This window comes from Lygodium microphyllum, chromosome 5, assembly GCF_053477565.2.
Source record: "Lygodium microphyllum isolate KBCC chromosome 5, Lygodium_microphyllum_v1.1.10, whole genome shotgun sequence".
In the NCBI taxonomy this organism is placed as follows: Eukaryota; Viridiplantae; Streptophyta; class Polypodiopsida; order Schizaeales; family Lygodiaceae; genus Lygodium; species Lygodium microphyllum.
The window spans coordinates 71,390,366-71,410,294 of record NC_141139.1 but is presented as its reverse complement, the minus strand read 5'-3'; the positions used below and the strand labels follow the sequence as shown (position 1 = coordinate 71,410,294).

The window sequence follows — 19,929 nt, the reverse complement described above, 5'->3', positions numbered from 1 at the left end:
TATCCAACACATTATCTCCCAACTTAGATTGCCAACCTTCTACGAGTTTGAGTGCCAGTTCTTTCGTTGTGCAAGGTTGCATGATCAAGTCTACAAGAAGTTCTCCACACACATCCATCTAGAGGGGCGAGGGTTGGTTGCCTCTTCTTCGGGAGGGAAAACCACCAGTGGCAAGACTTGAAGGGGTACGAAGGACTAAGGAGTATGGAAAGAGGATGGGCAATGTGCAAATAAAGATCAATAAATCTATGCTGATATCCACTATGACCTAGAAATGAGTGGACTACCTTGGTTGAAGTTGGAATATGCATTTTTCACATGGTGTTTATTTTATCCAGATCAAGGGTGAGGCTGTTGGCTGAAACAATGTGGCCAAGCAATACCATTTCCTCCGATGGAACCAAAGAAGGCTGTGATGCTTTTGTGCATGTTAGGGATGAGCCGAGGAATAAACTTGACCCAAAATCTACCAAAGGCATCTCTATGGGCTATGGTGATGAGGGTGAATTTAGCTACAGAGTGTGGTTACCTCAGTCCAAGAAAATTATTCGTAGCCGTAATGTTGTGTTTAATGAGGCAAAATTGCTGAAAGGCTCTTTAGTTTGTAATGAAGATTTGAAAAACGTGAAATTTCAGAGTTTGCAACCACCCATTACTTCAGAAAATGAGCCTCAAGGTGCTGTACCACAGGCTGAAACTGATGATCAGCCGGTTATTTTTGAGCTAGATGATAATGGACAGCAAATAGAAGCACAAGGAGGTCATGGACAGCAAGATAGGCTTGCTGATTATGAAAATGCAGGTGCTGGAAATGAAAATGAAGATGCTGTACAGCATGAACAGCATGCTGAAAATGGTTTATAGCAACAAATGAATGCTGAAAATAATATACCTCCAGATGTAGACCCAATTCCTGAAAATGTTGATCATTGGGTACGCAGGTCTACACGCGTAAGAGGGCAACCATATAGGTTTGACCTCTCCTTGCATTATGTGATGCTTACAGATGAGGGTGAGCCTCTTACATACAAAGAGGCCAAGTCATGTGAGTTCAGTAGTAACTGGGCGCTAGCTATGCAAGAAGAGATTAAATCTTTATATGCAAATGATACTTGGGATCTTGTGACATTGCCAAAGGAAAGGAAGCCACTTCCAAACAAATGGGTGTACAAAGTCAAGACAGTTGATGGGAAACCCAAGTACAAGGCAAGGCTAGTTGCCAAAGGTTATGCACAAAAGGAAAGGATTGACTTCCAAGAGGTCTTTTCACTTGTTGTGAAGATGACCACTTTACGTGTGTTTTTTGCTCTTACTGCTGTTTTGGATTTAGATATATCAAATGGATGTAAAAACAACTTTCTTGCATGGTGACATTGATGAATAAATCTACATGAAATAGCCCGAGGGCTTTGTAGTTCCTGGAAAAAAGCAAATGGTGTGTAAGCTAAAACGCAGCCTGTATGGGCTGAAACAAACACTACGGTAGTGGTATAAAAAGTTTGACACTTTTATGCCATCTCATGAGTTTACACGCAGCCATGCAGATCATTGCTTGTACATGAAAAAGGATACAGATGGCAGCCCCATTATACTTGTTTTGTATGTGGATGATATGTTACTAGTTGGGAAAAGAAAGACTAGCTTGGATGCTTTGAAAAATCAGCTGAAATCAGCTTTTTCCATGAAAGATTTGGGGAATGCAGAGCATATTTTGGGCATGAGGATTCGTAGAGATAGAATGTAGAAATTGCTGTTTTTATCTCAAGAAAAGTACATTGGAAAGGTACTGGACAGATTTAACATGGCTGAAGCTAAGCCTTTTGGGGTACCCTTACCTCCTTATCTCAAGCTTAGCAAAGCCAACACCCCGAAAGATGACGTGGAAGCAAATGCTATGAAGAGAGTTCCTTATGCATCAGCTTGTGGCTCTCTTATGTATGCTATGGTTGCTACTTGTCCAGACATTGCTCATGCAGTGGGAGTTGTTAGCAGGTTTATGTCAAATCTTGGCAAAGCACATTGGGAGGCTGTCAAGTGTATTCTTCGATACCTTAAGGGTACACAAAGAAAAGTATTTGCTATGGGCAGGGTGCACTTAGTTTGCAGGGTTATTGTGATGCAGACATGGTAGGTGACTTGGACACATGTAGGTCCACTAGCGGGTATGCCTTTACAGTTGCTTGTGGGGCTGTTTCTTGGTGTTCCAGGTTGCAGAATATTGTTGCACTGAGTACCACTGAAGCTGAATACATATCAGCTACTGAAGCTTCTAAGGAAGCTATATGGTTGAGCAAACTTACAGATGATCTCAGTATGTCTATGGATATTGCAGTTTTGGGATGTGATAGGCAGAGTGTTGTGTATCTGGCTAAGAATGCCATATATCATTCACGCACAAAGCATATAGATGTGCGATATCACTTCATCAGACAGATTTTGGAAGATGGTCAAATCACATTGACCAAGATTAAAACACAAGATAACCTTGCAGGTGTTCTCACTAAAAGTCTAAGCAAAGCTTAGCATGAGCATTGCATTTAACTAGTGGGAGTTGGTTAGCTAAAGGTTCATATCGGACCTTTAAGTGGGAGGTTGTTGGGATATAAAGGCCCGGTAACCTCCGTGTATAGTACACGCACATTGTACATGTGAACGCACCCTTTACGTGCCCTAAGTATAAATACATTTTATTCTTTGTGACAGAGAAGGATACCTGTTGCCCTTGTTTTGTTGCATTGCATGATCTATTGGTGCCTCTCTTAGAGCTCATCTAGCATGGGTGATTTTGACAAGTGGCTCTCTTTTGCCACTTGATTGCCTTCTAATTGTAATTTTCAGCTTTAATTAATAAAATTTTAAAATTTAAATTCTAAAAATTAATTGATTATCCATTTGACCTTGCCCAAGAACTGGCTAATACCCATTCACAATTAATGTGCTAATCCCCATGGGACATTTAATGGTCCCAATATTAATTGGCCTTGGACTAGCATTAATTTATTAATTAATGCCTAGTCCCACAATGTCACCATTGGACATTTAATGGCCCAATTAATGGCGTAGACCCCAAATTGACACCAACTACCCACAAGTACTTATCCGGCATAAATATACAACTTTTGCCAATGTCATCCACTGTTCACTGGGATTACTTGGGTTGTCATTGTGACCTAATTGACTTGCACTTCACGTGTGCACCTCACATGTGCACAACTTAATAATGCCAAAGCTAAGCATTAATAATACATGTCCTTGTGCCATCCAATGTAGCTGATGGCTTTTATGGTTGATCTCCATTGCTTTGTTTTAGCCACATGGAAGGAAATGGCACACCTAATGAACAATCTCATCAACTCACGAGTTGCTTCAAATGTAGCTTGCTTTTGCATAGTAGCCTATATGCTAGCTTCTATGTAATGAACCTCTACAAGCACCTAAAACATCAAGTTGAGGCAAAGGAGTCCTCATTGCATGTGAGGCAAAGACCGAAGCTGAAACAGAGGCACCTGTAGCAATCGATGCAACCCTACTTCTCTTTGATGGCCTTGCTGCACTTGTGCTGCTCTCCTGCTGAGTTGTGGCTAAGTCTTGTTCCATATCAGCTGCTAGAAGACCAAGTTGTTGCCTCGTCCATGGATCAAGAGAAAGCCTCACATTTCTTGGCACATTTGCACATGGAATTGTACATAATACTGAAATAGTGTGCACATCATTGACAAGACAAACAAATTCATATAATTTGGCTGAAAATTGCAGAAATTCAGGTCTGAAATCTGCAGGAGAACAGGCTGAATATTCACAGCTGAAGCTTACCTTTCAAGAAGAGAGCTTTTAGCATTATGGAGATGACCATGGGCTCTAGTGTGCAGTAATTGGTTTACAGCAGTTTGAGCAAGCACAACAGAGGCAAAACATGCAGGGAAGAGGCAAAATGAACATGCAACACAAGAAACACAGCCAAAAAGGGGGTTATACCCTGCTGAGACCTGCAAGCCCAAAATGCCAGTTTTGGCAAACGAAAATAGCCCAAGATGGATGTTCCATTTCAACGGGTGGAAATGGCGTTTTGGAAACTGTGGTCAGAATGCCAGTCGTCTTGGTCTTGATTGTTATTTTGGTGGTTCTCATAGTCCTGATCTACATGGTCTTGCCAATCATATGGTTCGTCATCAAATCAAATAGGCTATTGTTGTGGCTGACCTACTGTGAAGATGATGCCAGCTTGCAAGGATGATTCACTTCTCTACTGTAGCTCGTGATCTGGTGATGCGAACAAAGAAAACATAGGCTAGAAGGGTGTGGAGCTCAAGTTGATCAAATTGTTAGAATTTGCCAATTCTATGGGCAATGCCCAATGTTCTGTTCAATCAATTTGCAATGTGAATACAATTAAGTTAATAAGTTGTGTCACCACATTTAAAGTTAGTACTAGAGTTAGTTGACTAGGTTGTAGTTTCATTCTATCACTTTTAGTTTAGTAAGTACACTCAAATTTTTTAGCTCACATTGTCTACTGCTTACTCACTCACTCTTCCTCCATTTCCAACAATTGGTATTAGAGCTAGACATGTGGGTTCTGTCTCGCCACTACTCGGTTTGTGCCACCCACGCGAAGTCCACCTAGTCGACAAAGGAAGAGGAGCTGTTGTTTTGGAGGGAGGAGCTATTGTTTGGGAAGAGAAGTTATTGTTTGGGAGGAACTGTTGCTGTTTTTAGCCTACACACGGTCCCATACGCAGCCTTGCACACATAGCCTCTCTCAACCCTACTCCTGATATTCTTAGTCTCGCTCGCCATTTTCTCAACTTTGCTTTGCCATTTTCTTAGCCTTACCATCCATTTTGTGTAGATTAAAAAAATGCAAAACCCCTAATTTTTAAAATTGGGAGTTTTCGATCATTTTGCAATTTCTCATCCATCTTGCTTGTCTCATTCCTAATTTCAAAGAAATTTTCAATTTCTCACACTTGGTGCCAAGAACATTGGGGGTTTTTGACCAACTTGGCCAATTTTTAAAATTTCTTGAAATTTCTTTGAAGAAATTTGGGGCTTTTGCTCGATTCGAGCTCTTGTGCGCGAATCTCCTCCGAAATTGCCAACATTGCATAATGTCTTCAACATTGGTGTTAGAAATTTGAGGCTTTTTCAATTTTTGGGTTCAACATGCATCTCGAGGTGAAGTTTGGTTGTTGCTTGCTGTCTGTCCACATCCCAAGGCAACATCACACTGAATTCTAAGGCTCTAAGTATAAAATTTGTTTCATTTCTTGAAATTTTGTCAAGAAAATTGGAGGTTTTTTCTTGGCACGCATCCCAAAGCAATGAATTGGTGCTGCAACAACATTATCTTGCTCTTCATGTCAAATTGGGCAAAGAAATTTGTACAAACTTGGAAAATTGCAGTAAAACTTAGGGATTTTCAGCATTAAGTTGTTGAATTTAATATTTGGCATGCATTTCAAGGCACATGTAGTGATACAACACTGAATTGCTGTAAATTGCAGATTGGGTGCTGTTTCGTGCAATATGGACACGCTTTTTGAGGAGATTGATAATTTTTGACACTTTTGTACTTGCATTAGTATTCCGTGGTGGGATTTTGGTACTTGGAAGAGTACATTTCACACTTCAAGATTAAAAATGTGTTAATTGCACACAGCCTCTCTTAACCTTGCTCGTGATATTCTCAAGTGTGCCTGCCATTTTCTTAGTCTTGCGCACCATTTTCTCAACCTTGTCCGCCATTTTTTGTAGATCTAGGAAAAAAACATAGAATCCCTAATTTTCTAAACTTGGGGTTTTTCAAAACTTTTTGTAATTTCTCATTCATCTTGCTTGTCTCATCCCCAATTTCAAAGAATTTTTCAATTTCTCACACTCCATGCCTAGAAATTTGGGGCTCTTCGACTAACTTTTTTAATTTCTAAAATTTCTTGAAATTTCTTCAAGAAAAGTTGGGGCTTTTATCCAATTCGAGCTCCCGTGTGTGAACTCCATCGAAATTGCCAAGATTGCACAATTTCGTCGACATTAAGAAATTTGGTGTTTTTGTGAATCTTGCATTTGACATGCATCCTGAGTGCCTTAGAGTTGCTGATTGCTGTCAACACACATCTTGAGGTGACACTCCATCAGATTTTCAAGTTGTAAGTCTTAAATCTCTGAAATTTTGCAGAAATTTTTCATTGAGATTCAAGGCTTTTGCATGGCACGCATCCCAAAGCATTGGATAGGTGTTAGAACTGCATTATTTTGCTGTTTATGTGACATCGGATAGAGAAATTGCAGTAAATCTGAAAATTGCAGTGAAAAGTTGGGGATTTTCAGCATTAAGTTGCTACATTTAATGTTGGGCATGCATATCGAAGCATATGCAATTGTACAACACTGAATTTCTGTAAATTGCAGTTTGGGTGGTGTTTATGCAGTTTGGGCACGTTCTTGAAGAAGAGAGACAGTTTTGTACTTGCTTTAGCATCCCACATTGGGATTTCACTACTCAGTCGAGTACATTTCACACTTCAATTTTCGAAGTGTTTGGCTGCTTAGTTTGTGTATAAATTGCAGCAATGTCAAATCATGAAACCCGAGATCAGAGCAACAGTTTGGGAGTCCTCACTTAGGAGGACAATCTAGATGGCACTAGCTATCCTTTGCGGAGTTTTATGGTGTGCAATCTTCTTGTTGGAAAGGATCTTTGGGATTATGGCATTGGTGATTTACCGAGACTGCGTGAGCTAGTGCGTGTTGTCTGGAAATTGCAGCTTATACACTTTGATGTGTGTGGTCGTATGAGGACTTGAGCACTTGGTGGTCATTTGTATTTTGTTATATTTATCGATGACTACTCTAGGTACACTTGGGTATATGGTTTGAAGGCAAAGTCAGATGTATTTATGCACTTCAACTCTTGGTTTTGCAAAATTGGAAGTAGAAATGGTGAAGACTCTATGCACAGATAGAGGGGGGGGAGTATATGTCTTGTGCATTTGAGACATTTTTGCTTGAGCATGGTGTTACGTATCAAGCCACTATGAGGATGACACCTCAATAGAATAGAGTGGCTGAAAGAAAGAATCGCATAGTCATGGAGATGACCAAACGCATGCTTAAGAGCAAAGGGCTGCCACATAAGTTTTGGTTAGAGCGTTTTTAGTGCGCAAATCATGTTTTGAATTGTGCACCTATAAAGGCACTAAATACTATCATACTATTTGAGGTTTGGCATGGCAAGAAACCAAAGATTGATTACTTTCAAGTGTTTGGATGCGTAGCTTATACGCATGTACTGGAGGAGCTTCGTGGCAAGCTTGATGACAAGGCCATAAAGTGCATTTTTATTGTCTATAGTTCGGAAAGTAAAGGCTATCGCTTGTATGATCCATGCACGAAGAAAGTGTTTGTTAGTAGGGATGTCATCTTTGCTGAAAATGCAGCCTTTTTGAATGATCGGTTTGAAATGCCTGCCACCTATGACTTGGGCTATGTATTTGAAGGCCTCCTACCACTTTCTTTAGGGTTTGACCATGCTGAAAATGGCCGGACAGATTTCTTACAGCAAGCTGTTGCTGCACCACATGCACCTGAATAGCAGGGATTTGATGATGCTTTGCCTCCAGCAATGGAACATTTATTGGCTAGCATTGGGTTCACAAATATTCCAATTGCACTCACTCTCTACACTAAGAATGAAGGGGGGGACCTACTGGTTCTCTTTCTATATGTAGATGATATACTACTTGTTAGACCAAAAGAGCATAAATTGCAGATTTCAAGGTTGAACTGAAAACTACTTTTGCTATCTCAGATTTGGGCTGTTTACACTACTATTTGGTGATTCAATTCACCCAAAATCAGCATGGCATCATCATGTCAGTATTGTAGTATGTGGATAAGCTTTTGCATAGGTTTAATATACAAGATTGCAAGCCTATGTGCTTTCCTATGGAGACAGTACTCAAGCTGTCCATGCATGATGGAGGAATATCTGATGTTGCAATTTACAGCCAGGTTGTTGGTTGTCTTATTTATCTTTGCAACACATGCCTTGACATATAGTATGTAGTATCTCAGGTGAGCAGGTTTATGCACAGCCAATGGACAGTACATTGGCAAGTTGTCAAGTGGATCTTCCGATATTTGTAAGGTACTTAGTGTTATGCCTTATTATTTCTTGGGGGGGAGACTTGTAGTTACATGCTTACAGTGATTCGGATTGGGCTGGTGATTCAGACACTGACAGTCTACTAGTGAATTATACTCGAGTCGTCATTGATGAGATGTCTAAGAGAATTAAAAGTTTAGTTGGGCGGTCAGATTAACCACAAAGCTCAGATGACTAAGACTTTTACACTTAAATAGTCACATTGACTAGAAGCCCATATAATGAGTGGTTTCAGAAAGTGAAACCAGATGCTTATGATTGAAGAAACAAACCATGAATCGGTAAACCTATATAATGAGCTCTTTAGAAGCTAAATTTGGTGACTCCTAAAATTTAGGAGGTTACTATTTTTGAAAGTTGCTCAAATGGAAATTCTATTTATATCAAAGGCTTTGGAATTTCACAAGGAAAATTTTTGTCTTCAGCAACAATCTCAAATTCTTAACCATTTGAGAGATTTTTAGAGTGGAAGGTTTGGAAGCTTCTTTATCTGGAAAAGTGACATGTGGCATCTAGAAGAGGATACGTGTCATTTTGAAGAGACTTAAGTGTTCCTATACTTGCCATTTTCAATAAACACTTGTCATTTTTAGCCTCTACTTTTCACTTTTGAACACCCTAGCTCCACACCTATATATTTGAGGTCTCTCTCTTCATTTGAAACGAGCTCTCATGTTGAAATTTTGGTCGCATGCTTTGTACTCTCTTATCTGTCTCTCATTCAAGAAGCTTTTTCTATTTAGCTTGATCTAATCCAAGCACTAAAGAAGAGAATCAACTTGCTGCTCGGAGATTGCAGAAATTAGGGTTTCAAAACCCTAATTTTCAGAATTGTAGTACATCAGTCTTTTTGTACATGGTTTAGGCACTTGGTGCCCGTGGTTTTGTTTCAATAAATTCATGTGAAGGGGGAGTGATAATTGATCGAGTTGGTTAAGTTCAAAGTATTGTCATTCTCACGTTCTTTCCCGTGCTTACAATGAAAGTTTACTGATTTTTTATCAGCAACCTTGTTTTTCACCTTCAGTTTGGGTTTTCCACGATGATGGATGAAAAATGTATGTTCAGTTGCCACAGTAGCATTGTGGCTGAGTGAGCTTTGTTCTTCTTGTAACAAAAGAGAAACAAGCTAATCTAAACCATAGGTAACTTGGTTACCCATAGTTACCAACCGCAAGGTGGTGGCAAAACCTTGATATGACTCCGATAGACCATTAAGAGTGATAGAAACAAGCTGATTATTTGGGAACTCTTCATTAATATTTAATACTTGTTCAATAAGATCTTTGATGTTGCTGAGATAGGTATCCATATTACCTTCTTCTTCCATGCGAACGTCTTCAAGTTGCTTATATAGGTTAGCAACACACGCTTGATATAATGATGCAAACTTTTGCCATGCATCCTTGGTTGTCTTGTATGATCAAACGTGTGGAATGATACCTCTCTTCACGGATAAAGCAATTAAGGCATGCGCTTGGGCATCACGACCATTCCATCGAATCTGGCCTTGAGTGGGAGGTGTTGTCGAAGAAGGAGATGATTCAGCATCATGAGAGTTACCTCGCAATGTGGAGGCGGAAGGTGGTGCCGGTGTTGGAGAAGCTGGCCTTTGCTTGGTGCCATTGACAATATGCCATAGATTCTTCGTGACAAGAACATGCCGCATCTTGTAAGTCCACATTGGGTAATTGGTGCCGTTGAGTTTGTCATTGGTGCCAAGCATGTCCAACAAATCATTATTATTGCTCACCGTGAGTGGTAACCAAGAATAAAATAATATCTTCCAAGTGAAGAGAGAGAAAATAGATGCCTGAATAATATTAAGCCACTAATAGAAGAGATGCTACTCGCCTCAATGAAGTCGAATAATATGATGAATAATAAATTCTTCTTATTGTTTTCGTGTTGAGGAGAGAGAAACTATGCATAAAATAATTATCTTCAACAATAAAATATTATCTGATCAAGGCGGCAATTAGCAATATGCTGAAATGAGAGATTAGTGGTTGAGGCTCTCTAATAACGCGGACAGTAGCAAAATCTGAGTAGATTCGCCCAATAAATGTGCCAAATAAGATAGTGTCTTCAACATCGGGGAAAAAATAGAGCCAGCAGCCAAACAGTATGATTTTGTTGCACGTCTAGGCCAAAGAAAATGAATCGAGGTAAAAGCCCCAAAATTTGAGTGCCTTGGAGGTGAAATTGGGCAAAAGCCTCAAATTTGACCCAAAAATTGAAGAGAATTTGAAGAATTTGGATACAATTATTATCCAATTATTGTTGAATGCCATGTCTCAAGGTCAATTGAGCCTCAACTTTAATGAAATTTGATGAATTTCAGAGAAACCTCAAATCTTCCAAAGAAATTGGGGTGTAATTGAGCTCGAATGTCAAAAGTCCCAAATTTTATTGGAAATTGAAGAGAAATTTGAGAAATTTTTGTGAATTTTTTACCGGATTTGCCGAATCTCATGTCTATTGGTGAATTGAGCCTCAATGTTGATGAAGAATGCCAAATTCTTGAAAAGCCCCAAAATTTTTGATGAAATTTGGAGAAATTTTGGTCAAATTATTGAGAAACCCAAATTTGATGAAGATTGCACTTCAAATTTCTCAATTCACAGATGAATTTGGAGTAATAAATGAAATCCCCCAAAGTTTTCTTGAAATTAGAGACAAATTGGGAGTTTTTGTAAAACCCCCCAAATTTTGGCCCAATTGTGCTTGAGAAGGGTAGTGGCTAGAAACATGGGCTTGTTGGAAATAAAAGAATGCATAAATAATGTATTTGTTTAAAGTTTTGAAGCATTTGAATATGATTTAATATGTCGGCTCAATTAGAGGCAAGACGGCAACGTGTCAGTGACGTGGAGTGACTTGCAATATGTGTTGGCAGAGGTGATGCATTGACGTGGTGATTTTTGGCCGATCATAGGCAAAATGGCGACTAGGTCAGGTAGGCTGTTGGAGGAGACTTTGGTTTGGTTGGTGTATCCCTGGTGATCGACAGCAAGGGAGGGAGAGCCACAGTAGGCAGTGAAGTTTAGAGGAGTTGGAGGACAACAAGGTGGTATAGGCAAGCTCGACAATCGTCACTAGGATAGTAATAATTGTTGTAGAGGATAGTGCATGCTGCAATTGGGTTGGTTGGAACAGGTGAGGAAAACACCACGATCAAAGGTGGCAGCATTTGGCAATGAATGGGTGTAGATGGCGGCACGGAGTGCAATCACCAAGAAGATAATAGAGCCCGTGTGAGGGTAGTGGCTTTGGGCGGCAGCAAGTTGAGATGAGGCACTTAATGGCAATGGTTGCGTGGGAGGTGGTCGCAAACCATGGCAATGGAAATGTAGGAAGGTGGCTTTGGTACTTCTGTTGGCCCATGCATGGAAACATTGTGCAATTAATTTAATAGAAAATGAGTGAGAATGAAGGAATTAATCGATGCACAAGGATACTCGATCCCAAATGAGTAGTGTATTAATGAGTGTGAGAGATTACGATGCTCAAGGCATGGAGCCATTGTGCAATTAATTTAATAGAAAATGAGTGAGAATGAAAGAATTAATCGATGCACAAGGATACTCGATCACAAATGATTAGTGTATTAACGAGTGTGAGAGATTACAATGCTCAAGGTGATCACAATGAATTGCCACACTTATATGCTAATGAGGCACAAAGTGTTCTTTTATAATAAAAAAGAAAACCCTAATGGCTTAACTGTCATAGAAAACCCTAAAAACCCTAACCCTAGTGTCACTTAGTGCCTAGGATACTAGGGGCAAAAATTGAATTTAATGATTGTTTAAATGCCTAGGGAGCTCGGATCATGAATCAAAGGGCATCAATGTGTACCCCACGAGATGGCCTACAGAAAGTACATGAGTTGGACATCAAGATAGCATTCTTGCATGGTGACCTACATGAGGATGTTTGTCACAATCTCTAGGATTTGTGGTGAAAGGCAAAGAGCACATGGTCTGCAAATTGCATAATGCTCTTTATGGATTAAAACAAGGTTCTTGTGCATGGTATGCTAAGATTTGGCAAGCATTGGCTTCACAAATTGTCCAATTGCACGCACTCTCTACATTAAGAATGAAGGGGGGGATCTATTGGTTATCATTCTATATGTAGATGATATGTTGCTCATTGGATTAAAAGTGCATAACATTGCAGATTTCAAGGTTGAATTGAAACATGCTTTTGCTATGTTAGATATGGGCTGTTTATGCTACTATTTGGGGATTCAATTCACCCAAAATCAGCATGGCATCATCATATCACAATCGCAGTATGTGGATGAGCTTTTGCATAGGTTTAATATGCAAGATTGCAAACCTATGTGTACTCCTATGGAACCGGGCTCAAGCTGTCCATGGATGATGGTGAAGAGATGTCTAATGTTGCAATTTACAGCCAGGCTGCTATTGGTTGTTTTATTTACCTTTGCAACACACTTCCTGATATACAGTTTGTAGTATCCTAGGTGAGTAGATTTATGCACAGCCCACGGACAGTATATTGGCAAGCTGTCAAGCGGATCTTGAGTTATCTGTAAGGTTCTCAGTCATATGCTTTATTTTTTCATGGGGGGAAGACTTGTTGTACTGACATGCTCACAAGGATTCACATTGGGATGGTGATTCATACACTAGGCAGTTTACTAGAGTGACATTGTTTTTTTCTAGGCCATTCATGCATTTCATGGCTAAGTAAGAAACAACCTATAGTGGCTACCTCGTTTTGTGAGGTTGAGTACATGGTAGCCTTTACAACAACAATGGAATGTGTATGGTTACGTAGATTGTTGGTTGATCCATAGATTTCATTGGAGGGACCTACACCTATTCTTTCTAAAAGTTAGAGTGCTATTGCAATGGCACAGAATCGTGCGTTTCATGCTCTCATGAAACACATTGAGGTACATTAGCATTATGTCAGAGATAGATGCTATGGAGGAGAGATCAATTTGATGTATGTTCATACATAGGAAAATGTTGCCGACATTTTTACCAAAGCAATACCTCGTGAGAAGTTTGAGGCTTTTCTAAAGTCCTTGAACTTACTAGCCTTTGGTGATTGATCTTCATGTACTTCCATCACATTGGCACTACAGGGGGGTGTTAGAATTTACTAATTCTATGGGTAGTGCCCAATGTTTTAGTTAGCTAGTTTGCAATGTGAACACAACTAAGTTAATAAGTTGTGTCACCACATTTAGAGTTTGTGTTAGAGTTAGTTGACTTCAATTGTGTTAAGGGTTAGTCTACCTTAGACCTAAGGTTGTACTTTCACTCTATTACTTTCAGTTCAACAAGTACACTCAGTCATTTTCAACTCATATCGTCTATTGTTCACACTCTCTCTCTTCCTGCATTTCCAACAGGAATGCAATAGTATGAGGTGGCTGGCTGCAAAGTGCAGGTAGGAGGGGCTGCTGAGAATGAAATCACAGCCTGTAGGGGCTGCTGTGTGTGAAAATGCAGTCTTAGAACTGCTGGAGGTGTATGCTGCACACTCAGCCCTAAAAGGATGTCACTGAACAGTATACCACATTGTTAAAAGCTCCACTTTGATCATGTCTGGCTCCCACCTTGGCAAATGATACCATGTGAGAGTGTATTGTAGAAAGAACAAGAACTTGGAGCAAGAGAGAAGATGGAGATGAGAGAAACCAAGTGAAATCAAAGGAACAAAGTTTACTGATCATCAAGGTAACAGGGTGCAATCTGTTAGGCCCTACACTCAGCATGGAGCGTCATTGAGGGCACTAGACACGAGGTAGGAGGATGAATGGCAAAATGATGAGGGAGACGGAGATAATGATGACATAAACGGTGGAGTGGGGGGCAGTATTAGATGGCCCTAAGTGGAGACCTGAGCTGGCCATGCAGGTGAGCCTGGTAAAAGACCAGCTCCCTGGCCTGAATATGGCTGCCTAGCACTGCCGGTCCAGGAATCTTAAATTTTAAACATTTAATTTGGGGATAGGATCGTGAGACGACATGTGTAAAGGTAAAGGGGTGAATTTTGAATTCAAATACCCCTTTTGAGTTCCTGGAAATTTAAAAATTTTAGTTATATGGCCCCACAGGCCATGAGCGCGAATGTGGATGCACCACATATACAGCCCTGCCAAGCAGTCAACCAGCACCTGTGATTTGTGGCACCAAATATGACCAAAAAGCTGCATGCCACTTGTGGAAATTGAGCCACCCACCTTTAAGATATAGGGCCCGTCCGATACCACTAGGGTCAAGGCCCATTGGTGTTACGACACGTGGAAACTACCATGATAATAACATTTTTGTGTGATAAAACTTTCCACCCTGCCATGTGGCACAGATGCCTGCCCGGAACACAATGAAACAGGCTGCTGTGTTGCTGTCTTTTGCAGGAATGACCATCTAAAATGCTTTTGTGGGACAAACTAATAGTCAGTCTGTGTTAAGAGCTCCTACTGTCCTCGTCTGACTCACTGAGGCCCACAGGTAGGAGATGTAATATTTCCGCACGAAATATTAATGATTTTAGACCCCGCACACCCCGCGCAAGAGCAATTTCAAGTGACCTCCCCGCGACAAAAAGACCCTTGGCTAAGTGCTCCCTCCGCGTGCATCAACGAACTCTAGCCCACATGGTGCACAAGAGCCGTGGCTTGAAGACCGCAAGCCCACACGGGAACACCCTTCACGGGGAAAAAAGGGGATAATGGATAAATTTGTGCAAATTTTTTAATTAATAACCCCCTCCCCCTCAGCCGATGCATGGTGGGGAGAGGGAGTATGAGTGTGAGGGGAGTTAAGTGGAGGAGGAGCATGGGGAGGGGATCATGCTGGCCACCACTTGTGTGGCTACTCCCCCCCTTGAAGGCCTATAAGAACCTCCCCCTTAAGCTTGAGGGGAGGGGAGAGAGGAAGGCTGCCGTCCTGCCTGCCCTGCCGCCGTGAGGAGCCGCCATAGCTGCTGCTGCCGTCCGTTGCTGCCGCCACGCTGCCACTTCCGTCCTCACCACCATCATCATCGTCGTCTTCTTCGTCATCATCATCAACCCCCTCATCATCTCCCTTATAATCGTTTTCTCTCTCCACGTCATCTTTGGTACTCCAGAGGCTTGGAAGCTTCTATAAAAGCTTCCCATAGCCCCTATTCACCCGTGCCTCCCCCGGGGTTTTAAAACCAAGTCTGCAAGGGCCGTGTCCTGCGCGGAAGAGGGAGATCTCGGACTGAGAGATTTTGAAACACACGAGTAATCCAAGGGGGAGTTGCTATGACGAAATTCACTGCATAAATGACTCCTAAGCAGAAGTCACGAGGGGCACATGCGGGAGCTTCCACTCCGAGTACACGTGTGGACAACGCTCCGATCCTTAATGCCCAGGTTCTTAAAAATGAATTCCGCATGAAAGGATGCATTAGGCATGTTTAATTTTCGTAGGGAAGTTATAAATGCATTTATTCATTCGATTTACAAAGTTTAGTGCATATCGAATATTTGAAATTGCTCGCACTCCCGTGGACAAGGGTAGTTGCAATCTTCTTGAACGTATAATGCATAACTTAGAAGATGATATCGTGCTAAGAAGGATAGAGCTTATGTCGCATGATGCACTTATGAAGTAAATTCATGGTCGTGGTTCATATAAAAGATAATCTTAGACGCCCATTGAATGATGTCCAAATCGTCGCAATGCATGGAAAGGAATTACGAACTTTGCAAATTGCGTGCGAAGATGGTTGCATTTTAGGTCGGATTAAGTAATAAAACGAAAGATTAAATCAAGGATGGACTCATGGCATTTGCTCATGCATGGAGATCTCTTGTCAAGTTTAGATGCATTTTCATTAAAAATATGAAAGCTTTGATTTCGTTGCATCAACGTAGGATAGGGCAAGGAAAAGTAACGATCATTGTAGAGCTTATAGCTGCATAGAAGGAAGAGGTCTATGGTCTTGAAATCGCATATTTGCATGGAATGATACATCGTATACATCTTGTAGTTCCTTGCATCTTTTAGGGGGAAAGTACTTGCTAATTCGAAGAAAGTATTTGCATCTTTAATGTGAAGATTATTTTTACATGTGGGTTAGTTAAATCAACTAAGTAATTCATGTATAGTTGAGTTGCTCACATGAAAATCATAAAGGTGCGATTAGATTGCATATAACTATCACCTTAAGTGCTAGGAAGGGTTAAGTTACGCTAAAATTCTGTCTAGTATCGCACTTGGAATATCGATTTGAGACTTTCGATCGTAAAGGTCCTACCCACATTCACGGAATGTTAGGGTTAGCTAAACGCCTATGCAAGAACGATCTAGGGTCCTCACCCTAAGGATCAATTGGCCAAATACTAGACTTCCGTATGAAATTAGGAACCCTAGGTCCAAGACGTTATCGGCCTAGTAGGGTTAGGGTTGGATTGGGTCAAGAGGACTCCCAAACCCTACATCTTGACCAAGGTATTCTTGACCAAGGAATACCGTGTGATGGGAGAAATAATTCCACAAGTTAGATACGACACCTATGCAACAAGTTGCAACGTCGCAGGGTTTTGTGTTTAAATCACAAAATAGATTTGCCACTTCTTAGAACAAGGTTGGCGAGTTCTAAGTACAAGTCTAATTTGCAAGAGGATGAGTAGTCATCTTGCTACATCACCCTTCCTTGAGGTTGATTTGCCAAGTTAGGGTAATTATAAATTGCCTAGCAAGCAATTGACCAATCAAGTGAGGATAATTGGGTTGTGCAGGATTTATTTACCATAAAATATGGAAACCTAAAGTATTGACAATTTGGATTAACAGGGTATAAACCCTAACCCAAGGAAAGAGGGTAAACAAGCAACTCAGCTTACGAAACCCTTGGGGATCTTGCCAAGTCATGATTGATCCCGGATCGAATGCTGGATGTATTTGGAGAGAAGGATTCACACCTTAGCAGTTGACCGTAAAAACGACCACTGGAATGATTGTGATTGTATACTTAGGTGCACTGTTTGTTCTTCTTTGTTCAAGGAACTAATGTTGGAAAATAACTAATGCTTTAGGTTGAAAACGCGGAGGGAAAGGCAGCATCAGTTACCCCTGATTGTGTGCCTGACCCTATCCAAGGGGGTTGTTAGCTACGCCGGGTACGTGGACCAAACCCGCCGTGAGAGGTCTCTCCGTGGGTGCTACTTGGAGCAGGAGGACGCTTGGGTGCCAGGGGGGACTCTAGCCGTAAATCCCTTGCCTCTGGGTCCTACACAAGAGACTGACGTGACTCGAGATGGGATCTCGAGGACCACATACTAGTCTACGAGCGGAAACTTGGAATAGCGATCCCTGAGGACTGCTGGAATTGCCTTCGGGCGGATTATGGAATAGCCTTCGGGCTGGATTATATGATGTATTCCAAAGACTGATAAATAAAGATCAAATGTTGAAAAGGAACTTGTTTGACATTGTTTTTCTATGTCAGTGCTTAAGTTACGTGAAGGAACCAGTGAGTAATTGGCTAATTAAGGAAGTTGCTTTTGCGTGTCAAACTAAATGTGGTAGGTAATTAGACAACTAAAGCAAACCGAGGAAAGTGCGGTGGATGTGACCATGGGTCCGTCCTACGGAAGGTGGTCCCAGTTAGCCGGGAACTTTTCTCAAAGGAATTGACAGCAAGGTAACGATGACCTAGAATCTAGAAAGCTAGAGTCCCGATTTATACTGTTTTAGGGGAACGGAATGGGACTATGTCTTACGGGCAGAGAGGTCGAGCTTCACATCCCTCTCGTTTCCCATTCTCCTTGAATCAAGTGCAGTATAAATCCGCTTCGACCCTGATGTTTCTGCGTAAAGTAGCTCGTCTGGGGCTCGACGCTAGTTACCTCCGAGGAACTTGACCATTAGAGAAACCCTGATTCAGGTCGATCCTAAGTGGGAACGGCCGGAATGCTTCCGCTTCGTGGCAGACTCGGGAAGGCCTAGATCGCAAACCCCGTGACATTCCGTGGGAGTGCCAGGCGGCGCTTTCTGGACTCTCTTCCCGATGAGCTGCTAAAACGTGTCCTACAAGTGGATAGGGGGACACGTTACAGGAGAGGACCATACAAGACACATGTTTGCTAACATGTTCCCACAGTTATCTTTGTGGGCTTGAGTGATATCTTCATCACGCTTGGGTTCCGCTTCTCTCCTTGTCAGCACAATAGTGATTGGTGAACAACATTTGGAAGGAATCATTGGATGGATCCAACAGACGGTGCATGTTATCTCCTCTGCAAAAAGTTGCAGCTGATCATGAAATAAAAACCTTAGGTGGAGTGATTTTTAATGTTGTTATTCTTTTTTGCAAAAGAAGCTGAGTTTTCAAAGAGTATTTTTTCCATTGGTCATAATTCAAGCTATGTAAGACATTCTTTAATAGGAGTTTCTGAAACTCTTTTCATATATGTCTATCTTATAATCTGAGTCTAAAACTGTATTTTTGTATGGTGTGTTTAAATTGGCGTATGTATATTTGTTTCAAAGAAAACCCTCGAAACATTTCCATGTAAATTTGAATCATGAATTTCTCCTTTCTTTCTAATAGAAGTTTCAAAAGTCTTAAAAGGTAATAATTTTGTGTGAAAGGCTTCAAAAATAAGGGTTTATCAGATTCATTACCTTGTTTCTTTTATCTGTCAAGAGAAGGTTTGATTTCACTTCCAGTCGTTGTGCAGAGTGTTCATATTTGACAGGACCACACTTTGTGTTTACATATAAGTCTCTTTACCATACACAAAACCTACATGTAATTAGGCAATGCTATCACCTCCAAAAATTAATTTACCTAGAGTCTAGCTAGAGGAGCTTATTATGTTTACAACTTAGTCATCCTTATGCATCATGTTGTTTCAGGGAAAGATGGTCACAAGCGGATTGGACTGGATTTTGAAAGAGCTAAGTATGTTTGCTGTCTTTGTGTGACCCTTTTACTTTACATGCATAGCACTTTGAGCTGCAAGTCTGCGGCTACCTTTTGGTTTCATGTCTCTGATAATGAAGGTTTTAGAAGTTTACAATATGGGCTAGAAATCTTTATTTTGGCCAAGTTATGAATTGATGAATTGGATAATTCAAAGATCACACATTTTACGTAGATGACTCTGTTGGCAGGTATTGGTTATCTGTGGGAGCACAACCATCAGATGTCGTGAAAAGGCTCTTCTTCATTGTGGGATTACTACCAAAGCCTCCTGTACCTCAGATGCCTAAAAAAGGGGTCTACGCTAAAAAGACTGAAACCCCTAGTACACCAGATGCTATGCCTACTATACCAGATACTTAGAAAATGGGCCTCATTCAATCGAACCAGCACCTCCTGACAGAGTTTCACCCACTGCTGCTCTTGCTGTATGCTATCCACGAAGGTGTTAAGAAGTAGAATACAAAAAAGTATTTAGAACCAGCTCATGCTCTTGCAGATTGGCTGTTTCTGATGTTTCATTTTATAGCTGAATGCAATGAAACATCACTTCTCAAGCAGTATTGGCTGGTGGTTGGAGAGATATGGTTGAATGAAGGCTTAAGTACATCTGTAAGATAATGAGTTTTTCTCCATCCAGCATTTTAGCATGAATTGAAACTCCATCACATGGAACTTGACAGCAAAAAGTGGGTAGCTTAGATTAAGGCTACAAATTGGAGGTGGGCGCAGTCTGTTTAATTAGCAGGGTAGACATTCCCCTCCTTGGTAGGGATCCATATATGGTTCTTGCACTTTTTGTGGTAGGTGTGGCT

General features: G+C 41.0%; 1 protein-coding gene across 1 annotated transcript in view; it reads left to right on the top strand.

The window, feature by feature from the left end:
• The window catches only part of LOC148035957 (uncharacterized), a 30,575-nt gene extending 10,901 nt beyond the window's left edge, over window positions 1-19,674 (top strand). The window contains exons 2-3 of the mRNA XM_087677939.1: window positions 19,048-19,093; window positions 19,306-19,674. Of these exons, the coding sequence (XP_087534065.1) occupies window positions 19,048-19,093; window positions 19,306-19,477 (218 nt within the window). The 3' untranslated portion in view covers window positions 19,478-19,674. The remainder of the gene's footprint in view (window positions 1-19,047; window positions 19,094-19,305) is intronic.
• Window positions 19,675-19,929: the final 255 nt, after the last annotated feature.